Source organism: Cynara cardunculus (genome assembly GCF_001531365.2).
Source record: "Cynara cardunculus var. scolymus isolate 2C chromosome LG 10, CcrdV1, whole genome shotgun sequence".
Lineage (NCBI taxonomy): Eukaryota > Viridiplantae > Streptophyta > Magnoliopsida > Asterales > Asteraceae > Cynara > Cynara cardunculus.
Genome location: NC_037537.1, coordinates 8,707,471 through 8,726,572, shown reverse-complemented (window position 1 = coordinate 8,726,572; position 19,102 = coordinate 8,707,471). Strand labels below are relative to the sequence as shown.

The following is a 19,102-nucleotide window of genomic DNA, read 5'->3' as shown; positions in this document are numbered from 1 at the left end:
TTATTTCTCACTCTAAAACATTACTTTCATGCAATCTCATTGGTAGAGTGAATAAAAAATCATTTCTCTCTTATAAGTAACCATTTTTGGAGAAATCTCCAAATCTAGAGATTTTCATACTATCTCTCATACTTTCTTCATTTTGGAGAAGGTTTTGAGGAATCTGTTGGAGATGTTCTGAGAAGTTTCCTACAAATAATATATATATATATATATATATATATATATATTATTTATTACTAGTTGTATACCCGCGTAATGCGGTGGGAGCCATGAATTTTAATGATTTTGAAGTTTCATTGGTTCTATTAGAGAAGATTTAATGATGATATAAGTTACACTTGGTCTTTACATATTCATACAATTTGAATAAATAAGAGTTACAGTTCCAATTACAGTTTATCGATGAAAAAATTGTATGACAGTTTAAAATCCAATATATTTAAAATTCAATATATTTAAAATCCAACATATTTAAATCTTACATTGGGAGATGAATGAGAGATTTTTTAATAACTCATAGTGAATATCAGTTTGAATCTCACCTTGGGGGATGGGGAGAAGACATAGAGGTATGAGAGGGTGAAGACATGAGTTAAATGTGTCAAAAGTATCTTGGGAATATAAAAAGAAAAAGTAATAGTGTGCATTGGTAACTTGGACTATATATTATTTTAATTGTAAATTAAAAGATTTTAAAACTAAATGTATAAAGTAGTAGTACTTAATGCATTATGAGTTTTTTTTAAGACTTTGTGCATAAATGTCTTTGTACATTAAAAATTATTTTTAAGACTTTTGATAAATCTGATTTATAAAGTAGTATTGATATATATATATATATATATATATATATATATATATATATCATGTCATTTGTTTATTTTGTTTAAAAAGTAAAAAAAAAAAAACATACTATNTATATATATCATGTCATTTGTTTATTTTGTTTAAAAAGTAAAAAAAAAAAAACATACTATTAAAATAATGTATATTTGCTAATATTGGCATCATGATTAAAGTAACAAACGTATTATTTTTATTTTGCTTCTTACACTGTTTGTTGTATATTTCACCCCCTAAAGTAACTTAAATGTAAGGAATAATATTAGAGATGATTTAAATCCATCATGTTCTTCATCTTCTTGGAATCAAAACCCAAAATAACTTAAAACCACAAAATCTCTATCTTTTTTAGAGTGAATTACATTGATGGTCCCTGTGGTCTGCTCAAATTTCGGATTTGATTCTTAAAACAAATTATATATACTTATTGTCCCTAACTTTTCATTTTCATAACATCCATGGTTCCTTCACACTAACAACGTTAGTTAGCAACCGTTATGAACAACTAATCAGTCCTTGAACAAAGTATAAGAACCAAAAATGTAATATGCTCTAAAATTTAATGTGATTCACGGTTTTTTAATTTTTTCATTAGGAAAATATTTATATATCAAATTTCTTAAAATAAAGTATATCAATTAAAAATCTTTATGTTTATCCAAAAAATATTTAACTCAAAGATATTTAATGTTAAAAATTTGGAGTTCAAAAAACAAAGGAAATCAAGATAAATTCACATATTTTTTAGGTTGAGAATCGAAATATGTGAGCAAAATGTTGAAAATTATGCTCAGTTAACGTGAGATTATTAATATATAGTCAAACTACAAATAATTAAAATAATAGCAAAATAAAAATTATAAATTAAGATTAAAGAACATTGATTATTCAAACAACTAAGAAAAACAATTAATACAACAAAATTAGGTTTATATGATGCCAAAAAAAATAAGCATCGTAAAACCCCATTGTTTTATAAGACGCTTGTTTTTACAGTTTTTTTTTTAAATAGTGTTACATAAAATTGTTAATGCGACACTTCGTATTATAATGATCTTAAAAACCTGTTAGGATGCCCAAAAGCGTCTATAAACTTGTTGCAACGCCTTTAGGTAAGACGCTTTATTTTGTTGTCTTATAAATTAAATCTTATAAAGTGGTTTATTCGGACGCTTATTTTTATTTGGCGTCATATAAACTTAATTTTGCTGTAGTGATAATTCTGTTTAATTGTTTGAATAATCAATGGTTTTTTATGTTAATTTATAATTCTTATTTGTTGTTATTTTAATTATTTGTAGTTTGACTATATATTAATAATCTCATGTTAACTGAACTTAATTTTCAATACTTTGTTCTAATATTTCAATTCCCAACTCAAAAGATATGTAAATTTATCTTTTTTTTCTAAACTTGAAATTTTTAAATGCTATTTTTTTTGTGAATTTAATAGGTTTTAATAAATATAAAGAATTTTATTTAGTATATACTTTATTTTAAGATATTTGATTTATGATTGGATATATAAAATATTTTCTTATAAAACATTAAAAAGGTTCTGAATCATATTAAATTTTATAGTAGATTGCACTTTTGGTTCTTATAGTTTGTTGAAAGACCAAGTAGTCTATCATAAGGGTTGCTAACTAACATTGTTAAGTAGAAGAACCATGCGTGTTATGAAATGAAAAGTTAAAGACCATCAATGTAATTTTGAGCAAACCACCGGTGTAATTACGTGTATTTATATGATTAGTGGATATGAATACGACGTGAGAATTTGAGCAATAATAGATGGATAAATTTGTAGCAGTCCATAACTATGGAACAGAGAGAGTCAAACATATAGGGATAAGAATCATCTCTCCCAAATTCTGGCGTCGTATTCATATCCACTAATCATATAAATACACGACATTAGAGAAATAATCTGAATTGAATGAAATAAATTAAATATATATATACAAAAAACTTATTTGTTGGATGGATAGAGATGAAACATGTATTTTCGTACAGCAGATTTTTTTCCATGTGTAGTGGCATCTTGCATCCAATATATGTTTGGTGAAAATAGAGGGAAAAAAGACCAAAAATATGCTGTTACAAATACACCAAAAGCTTCAATAATGCAAAAACCCAAACACATGATCTAACTAACAAAACATGAGGTTTTGTCTTTCTACAACCAACCAATATCCTTGACCTGTAACAATGGCTTCCCCATGAATCTAAATTACACTTACTTACATGTTTTCTTCTCCTTCTCGACAAACTACGATGAAATGCAGATTACAAAAGAATTACCTTTTACGATGCCCGACTAGACTTCTTGCCATTCTTCTTCAAGAGCAGACCACAGGAAATCAACCACGATCATCTTCTCCAAAATTGTGAGACAGGTATGGAATTTAGACGTGTACAGTGGAATTACATTGTTCCAAGTATATATGCTTTGTATTTTAAACAGGATATATATTTTCGGACTTCATCGTGCCTGTAAATTCAGATTGTGCAAGTAAAGGTCAAGACTCAACATCATAGAAACATGAGAAAAAGAAAGTCCTTATTTGACTTTTGCACGTTGAGTGACCTCTTTCATAACATAAAACAATACATACACTCCACCAGGAAGTTTGATATATACATTTAACTACCAAAAAAAAGTGATTGCCTTTGGTCTGGATGTCATTGGTTGTATAATATACATTTTTAGCCTATTAAAAGAGCTAAAATGATACTAACATTAACATGGCTGCCTATATGGACAATAAAATTTAAGAAAGGATTGTTGATGTAGAAATCAAAATTACCAATTTGGCTCCATGCCAAGAAGGTTGACGATGGAGGCAATCCACCTCCTCAGGCGTCTCATGGAGAAACTATACTTAGTAAGGACCTATACATCACGTTCATAGACCTGGAAAAGGCCTATGATAGCGTGTTGTGGAACGTGATTTGGAGGAGTCCAAAGAAGAGAGGGGTACCATGGAGGTATGTCATGCTAAATTGGTAATACCAAATATGTACGGGGGAGCAAGTACCTGTGTCAGGACACTGGTGGGTAACACGGAGTATTCCATTTTGTTGCAGTAGTGGAGGAGATCTCCCAAGGGATCAAGGGTAGCGTCCCATAGTGCATGTATTCACTGATGACATTGTGTTGGTAGCGGAGTCGAGGGTAGAGGTTAACCAAAGGGTAGAAGAAAGGAGGGCAACTTTGGAGGGGCAAGGCTTTCACATTAGTCGCTCCAAGACCAATCTATGGTGTGACTTCATAAGGGAACACATCGACGAGGAAGTTGAATTAAAAACTTGGGATATCAAATGATATCTCAAAAGGACTGCTTCAAGTATCTAGGCTCTATGATTAAGGGAGAAGTTGAGGATGACGTGACACATCGTATAAAGACTGGGTGGTTAAAGTGGAGAGCTCCAACAAGAGTGTTGTGTGACAAGAAAGTTCCGCTAAAATAGAAGGGGAAATTCTACAGGGTTGCCATCAGACCAGGCTATGTGGTATGGGTTGGAGGGTTAGAAAATGAGGAAGCCGCACAAGAAGAATTTAGAAGTGCAAACATAGCGATGCTCAGATAGATATGTGGTCGACCATGTTGGACAGGATACTGAACGAGACCTTTCGGGCAGAGTTGGGAGTTGTGCGCCTATCACAAATAAAATAAGAGAGGGAAGGTTGCGGTAGTTGAAGCATGTTCGCATGATGCAGATTACGGCACCGATGAGAACGGTAGGAGAGGTAAGGAGGAGGGGTAGACCAAGGAGAACATAGGAGCAGTTGAGGTTAGAAATGACGACCTTAGACATTTGAAAGGACATGACCTTCTATAGAAGCTCTTGGAGACGTAGGACTAGGCTAGCAGACTGTGTGTAAAGATCTGTATCTGGGGCGAGGGGAGAGGAGTTAGTAGTAGTTAGACTAGAGGGTGAGATGGGAAGAAGTAGCGTGGTGGTAGTTAGGATTAGGGCCTTACAGCCATTGGACGGTTGTTTTACTTTTTCCTTCCTTACAAGTATGGTATTGTTCATATCAATGTGTCCCATTTGCTGTGCATAAGTTCTAGATTTCTTCATGTAACTGTAGTAGTTTATAATGTGCTCTGTGCCCCTATTCCCCTTGAATGGGTAACCTATCTCCCTCTCCTCTCTTCTATTGCATTGTCTGCTTGCTTGTGCACACACTCTCACCTATATCTTACTCGTTTGTTCTATTTATTTATTCAGCAAGTCGGGGGTCTTCACGAAAACAGATTCTCTCTATCATTGGGGTGGTAGAGGTAAAGTCTGCCAACATCTTACCCTTCCAGATCCTGCATCTACGTGGGATTTACTGGAGTGTTTGGTTTGGTATGGTTTGGTAATTAATTAAGATAACCCTTTTTAATTAAATTAAAGTACAAGGTACAACCATGCAACACACGCAGTAAGTCATAAAATAAATGAACTTAAAGCCTAAGGGGCCGTTTACCAAAAGCCATGTTCACTTACCTTATCGGGTAACATTCTCAACCATTTTAATAGATTGTTGGTAAGCATCGTTTACGCGATAACCGCTTACCGGATAAGTGCTTACAGGCAGGAGTCACCATGCTCACTTACCTTATCGGGTAACATTCTCAACCATTATAATAGATTGTTGGTAAGCATCGTTTACGCGATAACCGCTTACCGGGTAAGAGTCTTCTCCCTCACTTACCGGGTAAGATTTCGGTGCGTGTCATGCTCACCTGCTGAAGTAAGTGACACCCGCTAAGTGCTTACCTTACCCGATCAGCATTAGGTAAACGGCCCCCAAGTCTCTAAGATGTAATTACAAATGCATCCAGTGCAAGTAATGGAATTAATTGAACTAAAAATCAAATGTACAAATATGTAATTCATTGCTAACAAGTAATTAAATAACCAATGTACATATCAAGCCATGATCTACAAATAATTTTAAACGTATTTTAGAAAGAACCCCTCCAATTTCTGTTCCCCTAATTATCAAGGATGGCGTTCTTCCCTGCGGAGCTACCTATAACAGCCCCTCCCCCCAAAAAAAAGAACTCCAAAATCTCATACCCACATATGACATAACCCACCTTTTGTTTTCTCAACCCACCATGACAACACGTACCTTAAAAGATTTACACATTTTGATTCCAGGTAAGGCCAAATTGTATGGACTTATTGTCCTAATTTTATTTTTTTACTTCTGAAACCACCCAAGGCCACCTGAGAGACCTAGATTATGCAATACAAGCCTGATATTCTTTTAGGTAACTAGATGATGAAACTACTACTTTGATTTCTAAGATAATTTATTACAGCCAACCACTGAGAATATTTGAATTCCACTTATTGGAATCAACTAGATCCAACACCGGAAAATCCATGTCCCCGTAGAAACTTAAGTTTGATTCTAGATTTTTCTCGAACCTTGGCTGTATGTTTATTCGGTGTTCAACGCATTTTGTCATGGCTCTTTCTGGATTTGGGACTATGCTTGTGCTACATACCATAACTGCTACAGCCACTATGTATGTACACTTCTCTTTGCTCTCATATGTACAACAGTAAGTAATAACAAAGAATACCCACAAGCCTGTGTACAGCTGCAAAAAGCATTATTTGCTAGCGGCAAGTAAAGGCTTGAGTAAGCATGCAGGGTTGGCAAGTGTGAAAGTAAAATTTTGAAGGGGAATGGAAGGGCTTACCGATTATTGAGGAATGCGAACAACAATGAACGCAATGAAGTATAAACACCCAAAAATAGCTGCTCCAGTAAGAAAATTGTAAAGCAACTGTCTATCGTTTTTTGTGGGTATGAAAACTGATTTCAGTGTGTTTGTCAGTTCAAATAGCCGACAGGATATCTGCATTTACAAGCACAGAATTATCAACCAACACAAGAAATTTAGTACATATATCTCATGACATTAAATTAGAAAGGTGAATGGATATGTTACTCACCAAGACATAAACTGCAGTGGTAAGCATGAAATTCAGCATAGGATAATTTGGGATAAATGAGAGAAGCCACTTTGGCTGTGCATTGGGGATATCTGATCTGCACCATTCATGCTGGTTAGTGCTAGGACATTGCAATTATTGGCTTCAGATATAATTTGTCACAATAAATTAAGAAAGGGGAAATCATTTCATAGCAACAAAAGAAAAACTGACAAGAATAAAAGAAAGCAATGGAGAATGGGGAGTGGGTGTGGGTATCTATTCAGTCATCTTGTATGTAAAAGACCCATTACATAAACAAAAGAACCCAAAAGTGCTACAGACAAAGACACACCAAAGTTAAACTTTTTATTGAAAAGCAAACACAAATTTTACTCACCTTAGCCAGATATGGAACTGAGAGATGTACGTCTCCAAAGTAATCTTACCAAGCCACCTATTAGCGCAGGGGAAAAAGTATAATGTCAATAGAGCAAGCTATAGATGTGAAAGTTGTTTTTGACAACTCTGAATCTTTAAATATGAAAATTAAAGAGAACGTACGCAAAGAGAGTTAATGAGAAATTCCGAAGATGTTGAGTGAAATTCCTCAAGCAAATGTAGACACTGACAGCAGAAGAACAAACCATCATGTTTTAAATACGACACACCAGAATACCATAAGTTCTGACACACTACCAAAAAAATGCAAGAAGGTAAAAGAACAATAAATATTCATTACACACGTTATAGGTATCCATGATGTGTAGGGGTGGTATTTGTTGTATGTAACCTTGTCCAACTTGTATATGTATTCATACCACATGTATCCAGCCTGAAAAGAAGCTAACATGAGCCCACAAACTCTTGAATAAGAGGAACATCTTAAGAAATATAATCTAGACTAACCAGAACAGATACTGAAACAATGGATGCCTTGACGGTGCGTCTCCGCTTGCTATCTGACTCCTCAAGTTTTTCCATCCACTTTTCAACCTGAGATAATATCATACAATATTTAGCAATGCCATGCCTCCAAAATGTAGAACTTCAGAGGGGTATAAAAAATTTCAAGAGCTTACATTGGGGTGAAGATATGCATAAATCATCCCAATGATCCATATATAGCGATCTAGCCCAGATCTAAAATGCCACTCATGCAATCGAGGGAGATCTGGTTTTGCAGGATCACTGTAACCTGCAAAGCGAAAAAAACTACTTTTCAGGACATCATGTTACATACTAGATCTTTTAGCAAAATTTGAAGTCAGAACTGTACTTGATACACTAAAAATATGTCGACACATTATGATACTCTGTTAATCTAGACAGAGAAATACACAAAGCAGAATATTACAGTAACTACAAAGTAATGAGTAATATATTCTAACAAGAGAAACGGGAAAATATGCTGGCATGATGAAATTTTTATGAGTTAGAACCTAAAATATATAGCTTTAGGATTTGAGTCATTTACACAGTTATCTTTAGCTGCTGTCTACAGTTATAGCATATTGATATGCATTAAAGAGAAGATAAATCATACCTAATAGGAATGCAAATGGGCTCCAAATTACGTAAAAGACTCCAGGAATCTCCCACACCAAGATAACAACGAGAAAGCATACAAGGATCTTTGTAATCATCACTGATCTTATCTCATTATATTTGCTTCCAATAGCAAGTGCTCCATACACCATAAGAGTAAAAAGCGTGTGCATGGGACAGATATAATAGAGCATATAGTCGTTGTTAAGAACTATACAACAAAATGCCACAAAAAAGTTCAGCCTCCACATCATCTGCAAAAAGAAGAAATATCATTAGGTGTTATAAATCAATTGTAAAATATTGTAAAAAGTAACTGGCTCAAAATAGATGTGGAAAACTGAAAATTCCTACCAAACCAGTTTATGGCAGAATTTACTAGAGTAGCGACTCAGTGATTACTATATAGAGAATTATATTTTCAACCCACCCCAACAAACAATACAAAGCGAAGTGAGAAAAGAGAGAAATTAGGTTATAAACACCGTTTTAACACCCGTACTGCCCCATGGATATGTTTAGGTATCCATTGAGGAATTTTTCTTTTAGCCAATTTTAATTATTGATACAATTCATAGTCACAAGTTTAAATGTGGAAACTTCCATCTTGCAGTTTACAAGTTACAATTCTATATAAAAGTCACAAGTTTAAATAATGAAACTTCCATCTAGCAGTTTGCAAATTAGAATTCTATTTAAAAAAACTTGTGGTACTTTGTTTACTTGTGGGCAGCTGCATAAAGTCACATGCAGCCAATCTTGGGCTGATGTTTACCAGTTTCATACTCAATTTTTTTAGTAGCATTTAAATCCCATGTTATGTATTTTTCACATTTTGCATCATGTACTTAAGTACAGAAATGACCTTTAGTAAGAATAAAGGGTCCTTTGATAGGTAAGAACAGATTACTCATTACCCCTTAAAGTGGCTAGCATGTAATGTTTTGATGTCTAAAACAAATTAAATATTACCCATGACGTCAGCAAGAAACTGGCGGATTACCAAGATTCTCCAAAAGACCAGCTAGATAAACAACAAGAAAATAACCTGCGAAAATCGTGCAATACTGAAATCCTTTCGGATGTAGTAGTAGGAGAAGTTCCCAAAACCAGTCATCCAGACATAGGCAGCAATAAAAACACGAATTGCATTGTATATCTCAGTGGCAGCAAAGTAATGATACATTAAGAAGAGAACCTGTCAAATTACAGAAAAAAAAGCAACTTCAGACAACTTTCTTTTGTTACTAGTATAACCATGATATGATATGTCAAATGGGGTAGGCATTAAGAATTATTAAATGAGGAACTCCATATAGCAATATATAAGCTTTAATTCAAATCCACAATGATGAAAGCAGTGGCACAGTAATAATATTGACAAGACTCTTGCCTGCATCCATCCTTTCCACTCCTCTGTTTGATGCCGATTGAGGTAAAGTATCGACTTTCCCGAGAATGCCGACTTATCGCTATGTTTCTTCAGAGAAGTCATTGCTGAAACAATGATAAGAAGAAGGTACAGGAACAGGAAAAGATCGCGATTGTAGCTCTGTGCAAGGAAAAAAAGACAGTTATAACTTACAACCAAAGAAGATAAAGTTTATTAATCAAACACCAGTGACTAGTCTGCTTTTCTCAGGAAGCCCAAAGGCTTGATTGACAACAATTATCATGTAGACTATCAGTTATCCATATCTAGTGATTGGACTTCATGAGAACAAAAGAGGAGAAAGTTATTACACCAATCAGTATTCCCTTCACCCCTCAATCCTCTAGGAAATAGTGTGATGATATATAACTTATTACAGGTTACAGAGTAAAAATAAAACACACTGGAACAAGGTGAAGAGAAGAAAAAAAGGAAAGCGTTGTGTAGCATAGACACACCAGGAGCATCTAAGATGTGCAAACTTGTGGAGATCACTACTACAACTGGCTGATCCTCTAACACATGCTAAAGTTCATACGAAGATTTAACAAAATTTTGGCACCAACTAGAGTAGCATATTGTGATAAACCTATTCCTAACATGCATACAAACAATTTTTTTGATAGGGAACATGCATACAAACAATTATTGCAAGTACAAGAGTGAAATATGAGGTCTCAACTATAAATGCTCTAGCAATTTATGTATTAATCAAGAAATAAGCTTTTTCAGGACGATGCTTTCCGAATTTCAACATTCCCCTGGTCCAAACTGCCAAATCAGGCACTAAACTAGTCAAAGACTGAGAAAAAAATCTTAAAACAATCAAAAAGGTGGTTTTGCCGTATTTAAATACTATATACTTCAAAAAAAAAGGTAAAACGATGAACCTTTGCGGATTCTGGAATTAAGCTGGTGCGATCACACAAGTAGAAATAGAATAAAATTCCCCCAAATTCTGACCTACATGAAGTGGTAAAGTCAAATGTAATTGTTGCATCAGCTTAAAGGGCAGACCCATCGAAATATAATCAACGCAAAAAAAGTGATCCGACTTACATTGCTCGTAGGGTTGCTCGATTTTCAAGTAAAAATAATTCCTCCATTGTCATAAATCTACAAATCAAGAATGTGCAGAATGTAGTTTAAGGCTTTCAATGAAAAAAGAAGGAATAAAAACAAGAAAATAAATCCATAAAATCAGTAACTAACCTAATTAAGTTTGCTCTAATGGAAGCACCAGGTGGCCTTGATGCTGACTTTGTGAGGCCTCCTTCCAGCAAAACAGCCCGATCATCTTCCTTATTTACCACAGTTTCCAATTCAACCAAACTATTGTCTGAATGACTGCTTCCAAAAGACATGAGTAAACGAGCATTAGATGATACTGTAACATCCAAAGTACGCATACACCTATCCGGTGTTGAATACAACAAATCACATGTAACAGTTCACATGGTATGGATTAGTAGATGATCAACTCATACAGGGCAATTGGGTAAACAACGTATGGTGGGTGATTTGATCTATGAAGATGAAAGACTATTTAAAATTTGCAAAAACAAAGCCTGACAGGATGTACTTGATTATTTGGAGAATTCATTGTAGCATTCCACGTTCAACTCTTTAAAGCAATCATTGGACACAAACAAGCTTTATGATATTAAAACATTTCAAGACATTGCCTAAAAACTAAATAGATAATGTAGTTCATTGCCGTGCAAGGTATGCAATAATGCATGGTTAGCAAAGTTTAACATGTTACACATTGCTTGTTAAAAGCATCACGAAAATAGTTCATGCTTAGTGAATGATTGAGCACGTCACTTACCTCCACAAGCTAAGCTTGTGAGGAACTAAAACCCTAAATGCTTTAATCTATTTGCATCCATCCATTTATGTATATGGAAGGATGCTAAACATGGATCTCATGCACACACACTTGCAATAATATAGTGAAACACAAACCGATCCCACCCACCCACCCAACCCCACATCCATGTTCCCAAAGACTGAAAGAAGCACATAGAGAAGAGACAAATGAAGCTGATTAGAGTAATTAAGAAACTTACAGTTTAGATGGGGATGAAGATTTCTTGTATTCCAGCCACTCCGAGTAAATCCAAGAAACAAATATAGGGATGATTCCAAGCAAAAAGGACACCTGCAAGACGATGATAATTATGAAGGCCTTATAATCACCTATAAGGAAAACATAATGTAAGACTAGATTAACCAACCAGAAAGACGTGCCACTAAAATGCATTTCTCATGCTTAATTGAGTAAAAAGTTAATACCAACCCTTATCTATGTTTCTTCCTTTCACTTGTTTTGTTTCCATCCAACTTACATAGTTAACGGTTTGGATTTGACATTAAATATCATACCATTAAGTATCCATTCAACTATTTATTTTTCTTTCTAGTTGTTTCTCAAGCAGATTGGTATTTTAAATGGCAGCACACTTTACCTAAATTAAGTTCAATCCAACAGCTTCACTATGCAAAGAAGTGCTTAATATGTAGTAAATAGCAGTGTCCATCAGACAAGTACAAAAACATGATATTTGAGTGAATAGATTTATTGTGTGCAAGATCAGTTTCTATCCATCTAGGGGATCATTGTTTGGAAACATCTAACAAGGAGATTTACTATAAGATACAGAACCTGTATATAAAACAAGGGGTTCAAGTTAAAGTTATGCACGAAGGAAAAAAGGAAGCGATACAGAACAAGAAAAACTTATGGGTTCCAGTTACTGTAAGACAGCATGAGAATGTCAAACATGTGATCTAACTTATGCCTCGACCATGAATAACGTGACAATTTGATAGAACAACATCACATACTAAAGTCCATGTTATCTGTGATAAATTGCATTGATGAGATAACATAGAGAGTTAATGGATTTATCTTTGGTTAGATATGAGACAAGAGGTAGAGGTGGAGATTAGACTAAAATGATATTGCAATAAGTAACCATAGAGCTGAAAGGGTAACACTACTGTCAGCTAATACACCACATATTCAGTGTTGAGTAATAATAAGCCACTTTAAAAATTAATCAGAATTCCGAGATGAGTTCATTCTCTGAGATAATGTCTATAAAATTTGTAGTACCAAAGATTACAAATGCTAAAGTTGAAGCGCATCATCCCAAAAACAGCAAATCAATTAACTCAATTGCAGACAGGGCATGCTCTTACAGATCAATAACCAGGACCATCAACCGACAACAATTTCAGAATGAGAAACACACACATTTGCCCACGCAATGGTAGACTAGATACGAACTTCAAGTTCATCAACTTCCTTACACGATCAAACCAAGCTAGCTCGTGGATATTCAGATCAAGAGCAAATCAGAACCCCAACATATACGTACCAAAACAGATCTCCAAATCAGCATTTAAAAAAACCAACTAAACAGATCGCCAATTAAACTGATGAAAGAAAGGTTTTCAACGTAAGATGCAGTAGCTAAATTGTTACCTGTCCAGGTGTTAGAGGTCCAGAAACCACCATTTCGGTTGCAACAAGCCTGCTTTCGATTGGGAAACCACCACCAATGCCTCAAGAACAGAACAGAAGAGAACAAAACAAAACAAACTCAAATCAAATCAAAACGCGTAACTCAATCTTCACAGATGATTCGATTTCGATCTATGCAGACACAGTAGTATGAATATCCTTAAGTGTATGTATATATGAAGGAGAAAAAAGTAAAAATAAAAAATACTAGTGGAGGGTGAGATAATGAAACCCTAACTACTAGTGGAGAAGAAGGTAGAGGTAGAGAGGGATCTGAAGCAACAAGAGGGTGGGGTAGGAGTTGACGTCGTCGTTTGCTTGAAGAAATGAAGATCGGAAGGGGTGTCTATGTCTTGTACAGATTCAATTAACCGTTAGACGGTGGTTGTCTCCTTGGTGTCCAATCTCTATATTTTCACCCCTCTGTTACAACTTTCTCAATAATTCCAACACAAAAATAAATGCATCATTTTTAAGAGCACTATTCTCATAAGTTTATTGTTTACATCTAAGGGGCCGTTTGTCAACCATAACTGTTAAGCGTTGTTTGAAATAAGAGGTTTGATTATAGTAAGCATTTCTGATCAGAGTAAGTATTGTTTGTAAAAAAACTGTTTATCAAGTACTCTGGATTTGATGTTGACTAATAATAAAATGACCATTATAACTCCATATGTAATGAAATGTTAAAATTAATGCAACTATTTACCAAATTTTTTGTATGAATAATTGTTGAAATGACAAAAATACAAATTTCATAATTGAAATATATTTAGATAGGAAAATAAATTGAATTTAAACATAATAATTGTTGCAAAAATCTTAATTTGAAACATTAGACAATAACTGATTTACAATCTGATCATGAAAACTAGTCATATATTCACTGTCTTGAGAACTCCATTGCATTTCATCGACTTCTATTTCATTGTTTCCTTCATGTTGTTCTTCAGCGGCGGTAAACATGGTGTTATCATCGTGTTCCATGAATAATTGGTCTTGGATATTGCATTTCCTTATAACGTTATGAATCACAAAACAAGCAATCACCACATCTTTTTGTATTGGAAAAGGATAAGGAGTCATTTGTTTCAGAATTAAAAATCTTTCTTTTAAGACACCATACGCACGCTCGATAACATTTCTAAGTTGTGCATGAGTATGATTGAACACTTCTTCTTTTGTTAATGCACGTCTACGTCGAAAATCTGCTAACCAATACCTCGTATTGCGATATGGAGTCATAAATCCATGGCTACAAGTATATGTGGCATCACAAAGATAATATTCATTTGTAATTACATCTACAACTTAAAAGAAATGGATTAATAATAACCTTTTAATGTTAAGAAAATGATACTTACTTGATGAAAGGGAATGGAAATCCCGAAATTGGGTTAAATGCCACTTCCCTCAAAAACTTTAGAATCATGTGCAATGCTTTCCCATCCAGCCATACAAACGTGAATATCATATTAAAGTCACAAATGGATAATATGTTTTGGTAGTATTCTCCTCTTCCTCTTCCTCTTCCTCTTCCTCTTCCTCTTCCTCTATACCTTATTTGTTGATCACTAGGCACAACTGCATGTATTAGGGTTTTATCTAGTGCACCTATAGCCCCTTTTTAAAAACATTAACTATAAGAAACATGTAAAAAAACGGTTAGAAATAATCAAATCAACAACATAAATCATACCGGAAATATTTCTTTGAGGTGCAGTCCGCAACTTCTCAACATGTAGTTCTTGTGAAGGAAGTGGTTCTTGTGTTAGATCATAATAGTCTTGTGTGTCATAATATTCACCAATTTTAGGAGTCACGCTAGAAGGGTTTGGAACAGTAGCAGTTGGTCTCCAAGTTCCAACACTGGTGGAAGCCACACCATTAAACAATTGAATACAAAGTTGAGAAAAGAAAAGAGGTGCAGTCCGCAACTTCTCAACAAATTTGTTTTTTTGTTTATAGAAGATTTATAAGTATATATAAAAGAAGAATTTCAGAAAATAATCTTAATAGAAAAAGATAAAATGTGACCTTCATTTCTATCTGTCATTCCTCTTCTGACAGATTAAACATGTTTGTTGAKACATCATAAACATTACCCGTCTTGTTTCTTAACTTTGCCCATGCTCCATACTTTCCTTTGAGGTAATTATAATGATTTGTCATTTTTCATTGTTCAACAACAAAATTATGATTCTTTTGTAGCACTTCTGCTACATTCTTCCAAGAAACTGCCTTAAGGCTACCCCCTTCTTGTCCATTTATGGAGATCTCATGCAAACAAGACTCGATAAATGTTTTCACCACATTTTCTTTTTTCCAGTTAACCCTAGGCTTTTTTGATTGTGAAGATTCGCCAAAATTTGTCATATTTATAACATTAACCATCATATCATGATTAGTCATATCTACCAGAAAACAACATCAACAAGGCATTATGCCAAAACATTGACAACTTAGATAGGATCTCAATGAATCCACTAATGGGAATCAAATCTCAAACCATACCACTTTGACAGTTGTGATCCAAAACAATCATACAAACTTGAGTGTTACCCTTAAATAAATCATATGATCTTTTTCAAATAATTCACCAGGAATAATGGACTATCACATTTGACAGCTTAGAACAAATATAATTTAAGTCAATAACATAAAGGAGGAGAACAAAAACATCTGGATACTCCATTAAGTTGTTAACAAACAAGCCTAGATATATTAATACGTCTTATAGCTCATAACGTGTGATTTCAAGATAGGAACAAAGAAAAGTAGTCGTCTGGTTGAAACATGGTACATAGACATTTTTCAGATCTGATTTGTTTCAATTATCTTCACCATCTATGGTTTTATTGCAAGCATTTGCTAAATTGCTCATGGAAAATTTGGTTAAGGAATATTTAAAAATGGTTTACATTTGTAGTGAGTGGCCTGTTTGTTTGGCATGTTTTCACCTGTCCCTATTTTCGTTCCTAGAAGCAAAGACACTGGTTGAATCTATGAAGGAAAGTGGTGTTTCCTTGGAAGTAGAAAGTTACAACAATGGTTGTCGGTTTTGGTGAGAAATGCAAAACTTTTGGAGGCACAATTAGTTCTCAATGAGATGGTAGAAAAGCACATATGGCCAACTATTATCACATATAATATCATGATGGATGGTTTATGCAAGAATGATATGCTGCGTGATGCAAAAATGGTCATGAGTTTAATGAAAAATGATGGAGTGGCTCCTTATGTAGTCTCATATAGCATCCTACTTCATGGCTACTGCAAAAAAGGGATGATCAGTGAAGCCAATAAACTTCTACGTAAAATGATTGCAAATGGTGTCTTCCCAATAATTACACTTGCAATAGTTTGCTAGAGAGCCTGATGATGCCACTAAACTATTGGATGAAATGTTGACTAAAGGAGTATCTCCTAACATTTCATCCTTCAAGTTATTGATCAGACCTCTATGCCAAATAGGAGAGTTCAGACCAGCACAGGAGGTATTCAACTTAACAGCTAGCTAGTCAAGTTTTGAACCTTTAATTTGTAAGTACCAGGTTGTGTTGTTTAACAAAGGGGCTGTTTCCTAAGTATTTTCTTCAACTAAACTTCATTGTTTTATATAACCCCATTTAAATCACCATATATACTCAAATTGTAGAGGTTTGGTGAACCCCCGATTAATCCATGCACAATCGAACCTAAAAGAGGACAATATGAACAAAAGCTAATGAAACAATATAGAACCAAAAGAAACACACAAACAAAATTTAAGCCACAATGAACCCATAATCCAGCACTAGATACCAGCCTATGAAAACCATTACAGACTACAAGATGACCAAAATTAGACTTAATCTCCTTACAGTAGATACAACCAAAGGGGTTGTTTCCTAAGTATTTCCTTCACCTAAACTTCATGGTTTTATATAACCCTATATTTGATCCAGTAGATTGTTCGACTGGAATTATGAACACCTTTAAAGAAATTCGACCCAATAGAGTGAAATATGTGTTTCAACATGTGTATCAATGACTAGATAAAGAAAATCGTACCTGAAATTGACACAATCCGATTGACAGCAACAAGAGATGAAATCGGAAGAAGGTGAGGTCGATTACCTTAGGCAGAGCAATTGAGGGAAACAATGATCTGATAATGTGAGGAAGACGATAGAAATAGCGAGTGATGAGGATAAAATCGGAAGAAATCAAGGAGAAGATACGTTGATCGTGATCAGCGTAGAATTTGTTGTTGACCGAATGTTTTCTGGAAAGAGGGGCAGCCAATTGTGCTTATTGAAAAAGTGGATAAGTAAACAACATACCTCTTAATGGAGTAAGTGGTTCGTGTTGGGTAAGAGGCTAATAAGGGGTAAGTAAACAACTCCTAAATATCTTTATCGTTGATTTTATTGAATCTGAAGGTCTATTTTAAAAAATCGTATAATAAATTTTAAAAAGAATAAATTTTAAAAGTAAAAGTTAAAAATGTTTTATAATATATAGAAATATTCTATTTTTATTGTTTACAAAATTGAAGTATTATAGAAATTAAAATAGATTTTTACTTATAATAGTTGTATCCTTAAAAAAGTTTTAAGCACAAAAACTCTTACTTTACTTTATAGTATATAAATATATCATTCATTCCAATATGTGACTGATAAATATCATACCATTTGATTCTATAAGGTTTGGAGAGTTTTTTTTTTCCAGGGATCATTTATCAAAACATGTATTTGATATGTGTTTATTAAGTCACTTATCTTACATAGTTACTATAGTAAGAATCGAGAATTTATTGGTATGAGGCATGACAATAACCAAAATTCTTACGCGGTAAGTGAAAAGAAGATTTTTACCCGACTAACACTTACCGGTAGGGAAGAAAAGATGGTGACTCTTGTCGGTAGGCATTTATTAAATGGACCCTGAAAGTTTTCCCAATTTAGAGAAGGGGGGAAAGAGTAAAAATGTCCAAATTTGAAAAATGTCCAGATTTGAAAAATATTCAAAATTGAATGTAGGTAAAGAGAGAATTATTATTTTATTATTTTCACCACTTAAATAGTAGAAGTTTTGTTGGAATATTAAATATATTGAATAATTTATTAGTATAATTAACGTCCAGGCTCACCCCTGGCCACGTGCGATCGTATAGGACATTAAAGCCAAAGGGAACATCAAATTTTTAATCCATTACTAGTTTGAGATTTAATAATTTGAGGATTCATAAACTTGTTTTTACGTCCCCCTCTGTATTTTTTATAATTAATTAAAGGCGGTGTGATGATGAGCTACCTAGCTTGATTAGGTCCCAAACCCTTTAAAAAATCTTACATTTCATCATTTCATTTGCTTAAAAAAGGGGCATTGTTTAGCACTTTCACATAGGACATCAAAAACCTTAAGACCTGCCTTGTTAAACTCGGAATCTTCAAAATGAGAAAAAAATGTAGAAAGTCGGAATTGGATATAACTTTTTTGGAGATTTTAATTTTTTTCCTCTTCATTTTAGAGAAATTGTTGATGACATCCACAATAGTTAGTGTGATAACTGAACTCTGGTTATTACCCGAGGTAATTAATATGTGATTATTTGTTAAATGCTTATGTGACAGAATGATAAATTGTTATATTTGATCATGCTAGTATGTGAAATTATATGCATAAATGAGTATGCATTAAATATGTGGATATTTATATACATAATAAAGTACATGCATAGGTGTATATGTATGTGTGTGTGTGCACAAGAGTTGCATATGTGCATGGTTTATGTATGCATGCATGTG

At 34.0% G+C, this 19,102-nt stretch overlaps 1 protein-coding gene across 1 annotated transcript; it reads right to left on the bottom strand.

The window, feature by feature from the left end:
- Window positions 1-2,940: 2,940 nt before the first annotated feature.
- On the bottom strand, window positions 2,941-13,619 carry LOC112519076 (protein REDUCED WALL ACETYLATION 4-like). The gene is made up of 16 exons (XM_025127040.1): window positions 13,269-13,619; window positions 11,848-11,939; window positions 10,988-11,122; window positions 10,835-10,891; window positions 10,666-10,738; window positions 9,737-9,895; window positions 9,392-9,541; window positions 8,342-8,597; window positions 7,878-7,993; window positions 7,705-7,791; window positions 7,542-7,630; window positions 7,360-7,422; window positions 7,196-7,252; window positions 6,817-6,913; window positions 6,561-6,719; window positions 2,941-3,340 (listed from the first exon to the last, which is right to left on the bottom strand). The coding sequence occupies exons 1-15, from the start codon at window positions 13,299-13,301 to the stop codon at window positions 6,564-6,566; spliced, it is 1,620 nt and encodes a 539-aa protein (XP_024982808.1). The 5' UTR covers window positions 13,302-13,619; the 3' UTR covers window positions 2,941-3,340; window positions 6,561-6,563.
- Window positions 13,620-19,102: the final 5,483 nt, after the last annotated feature.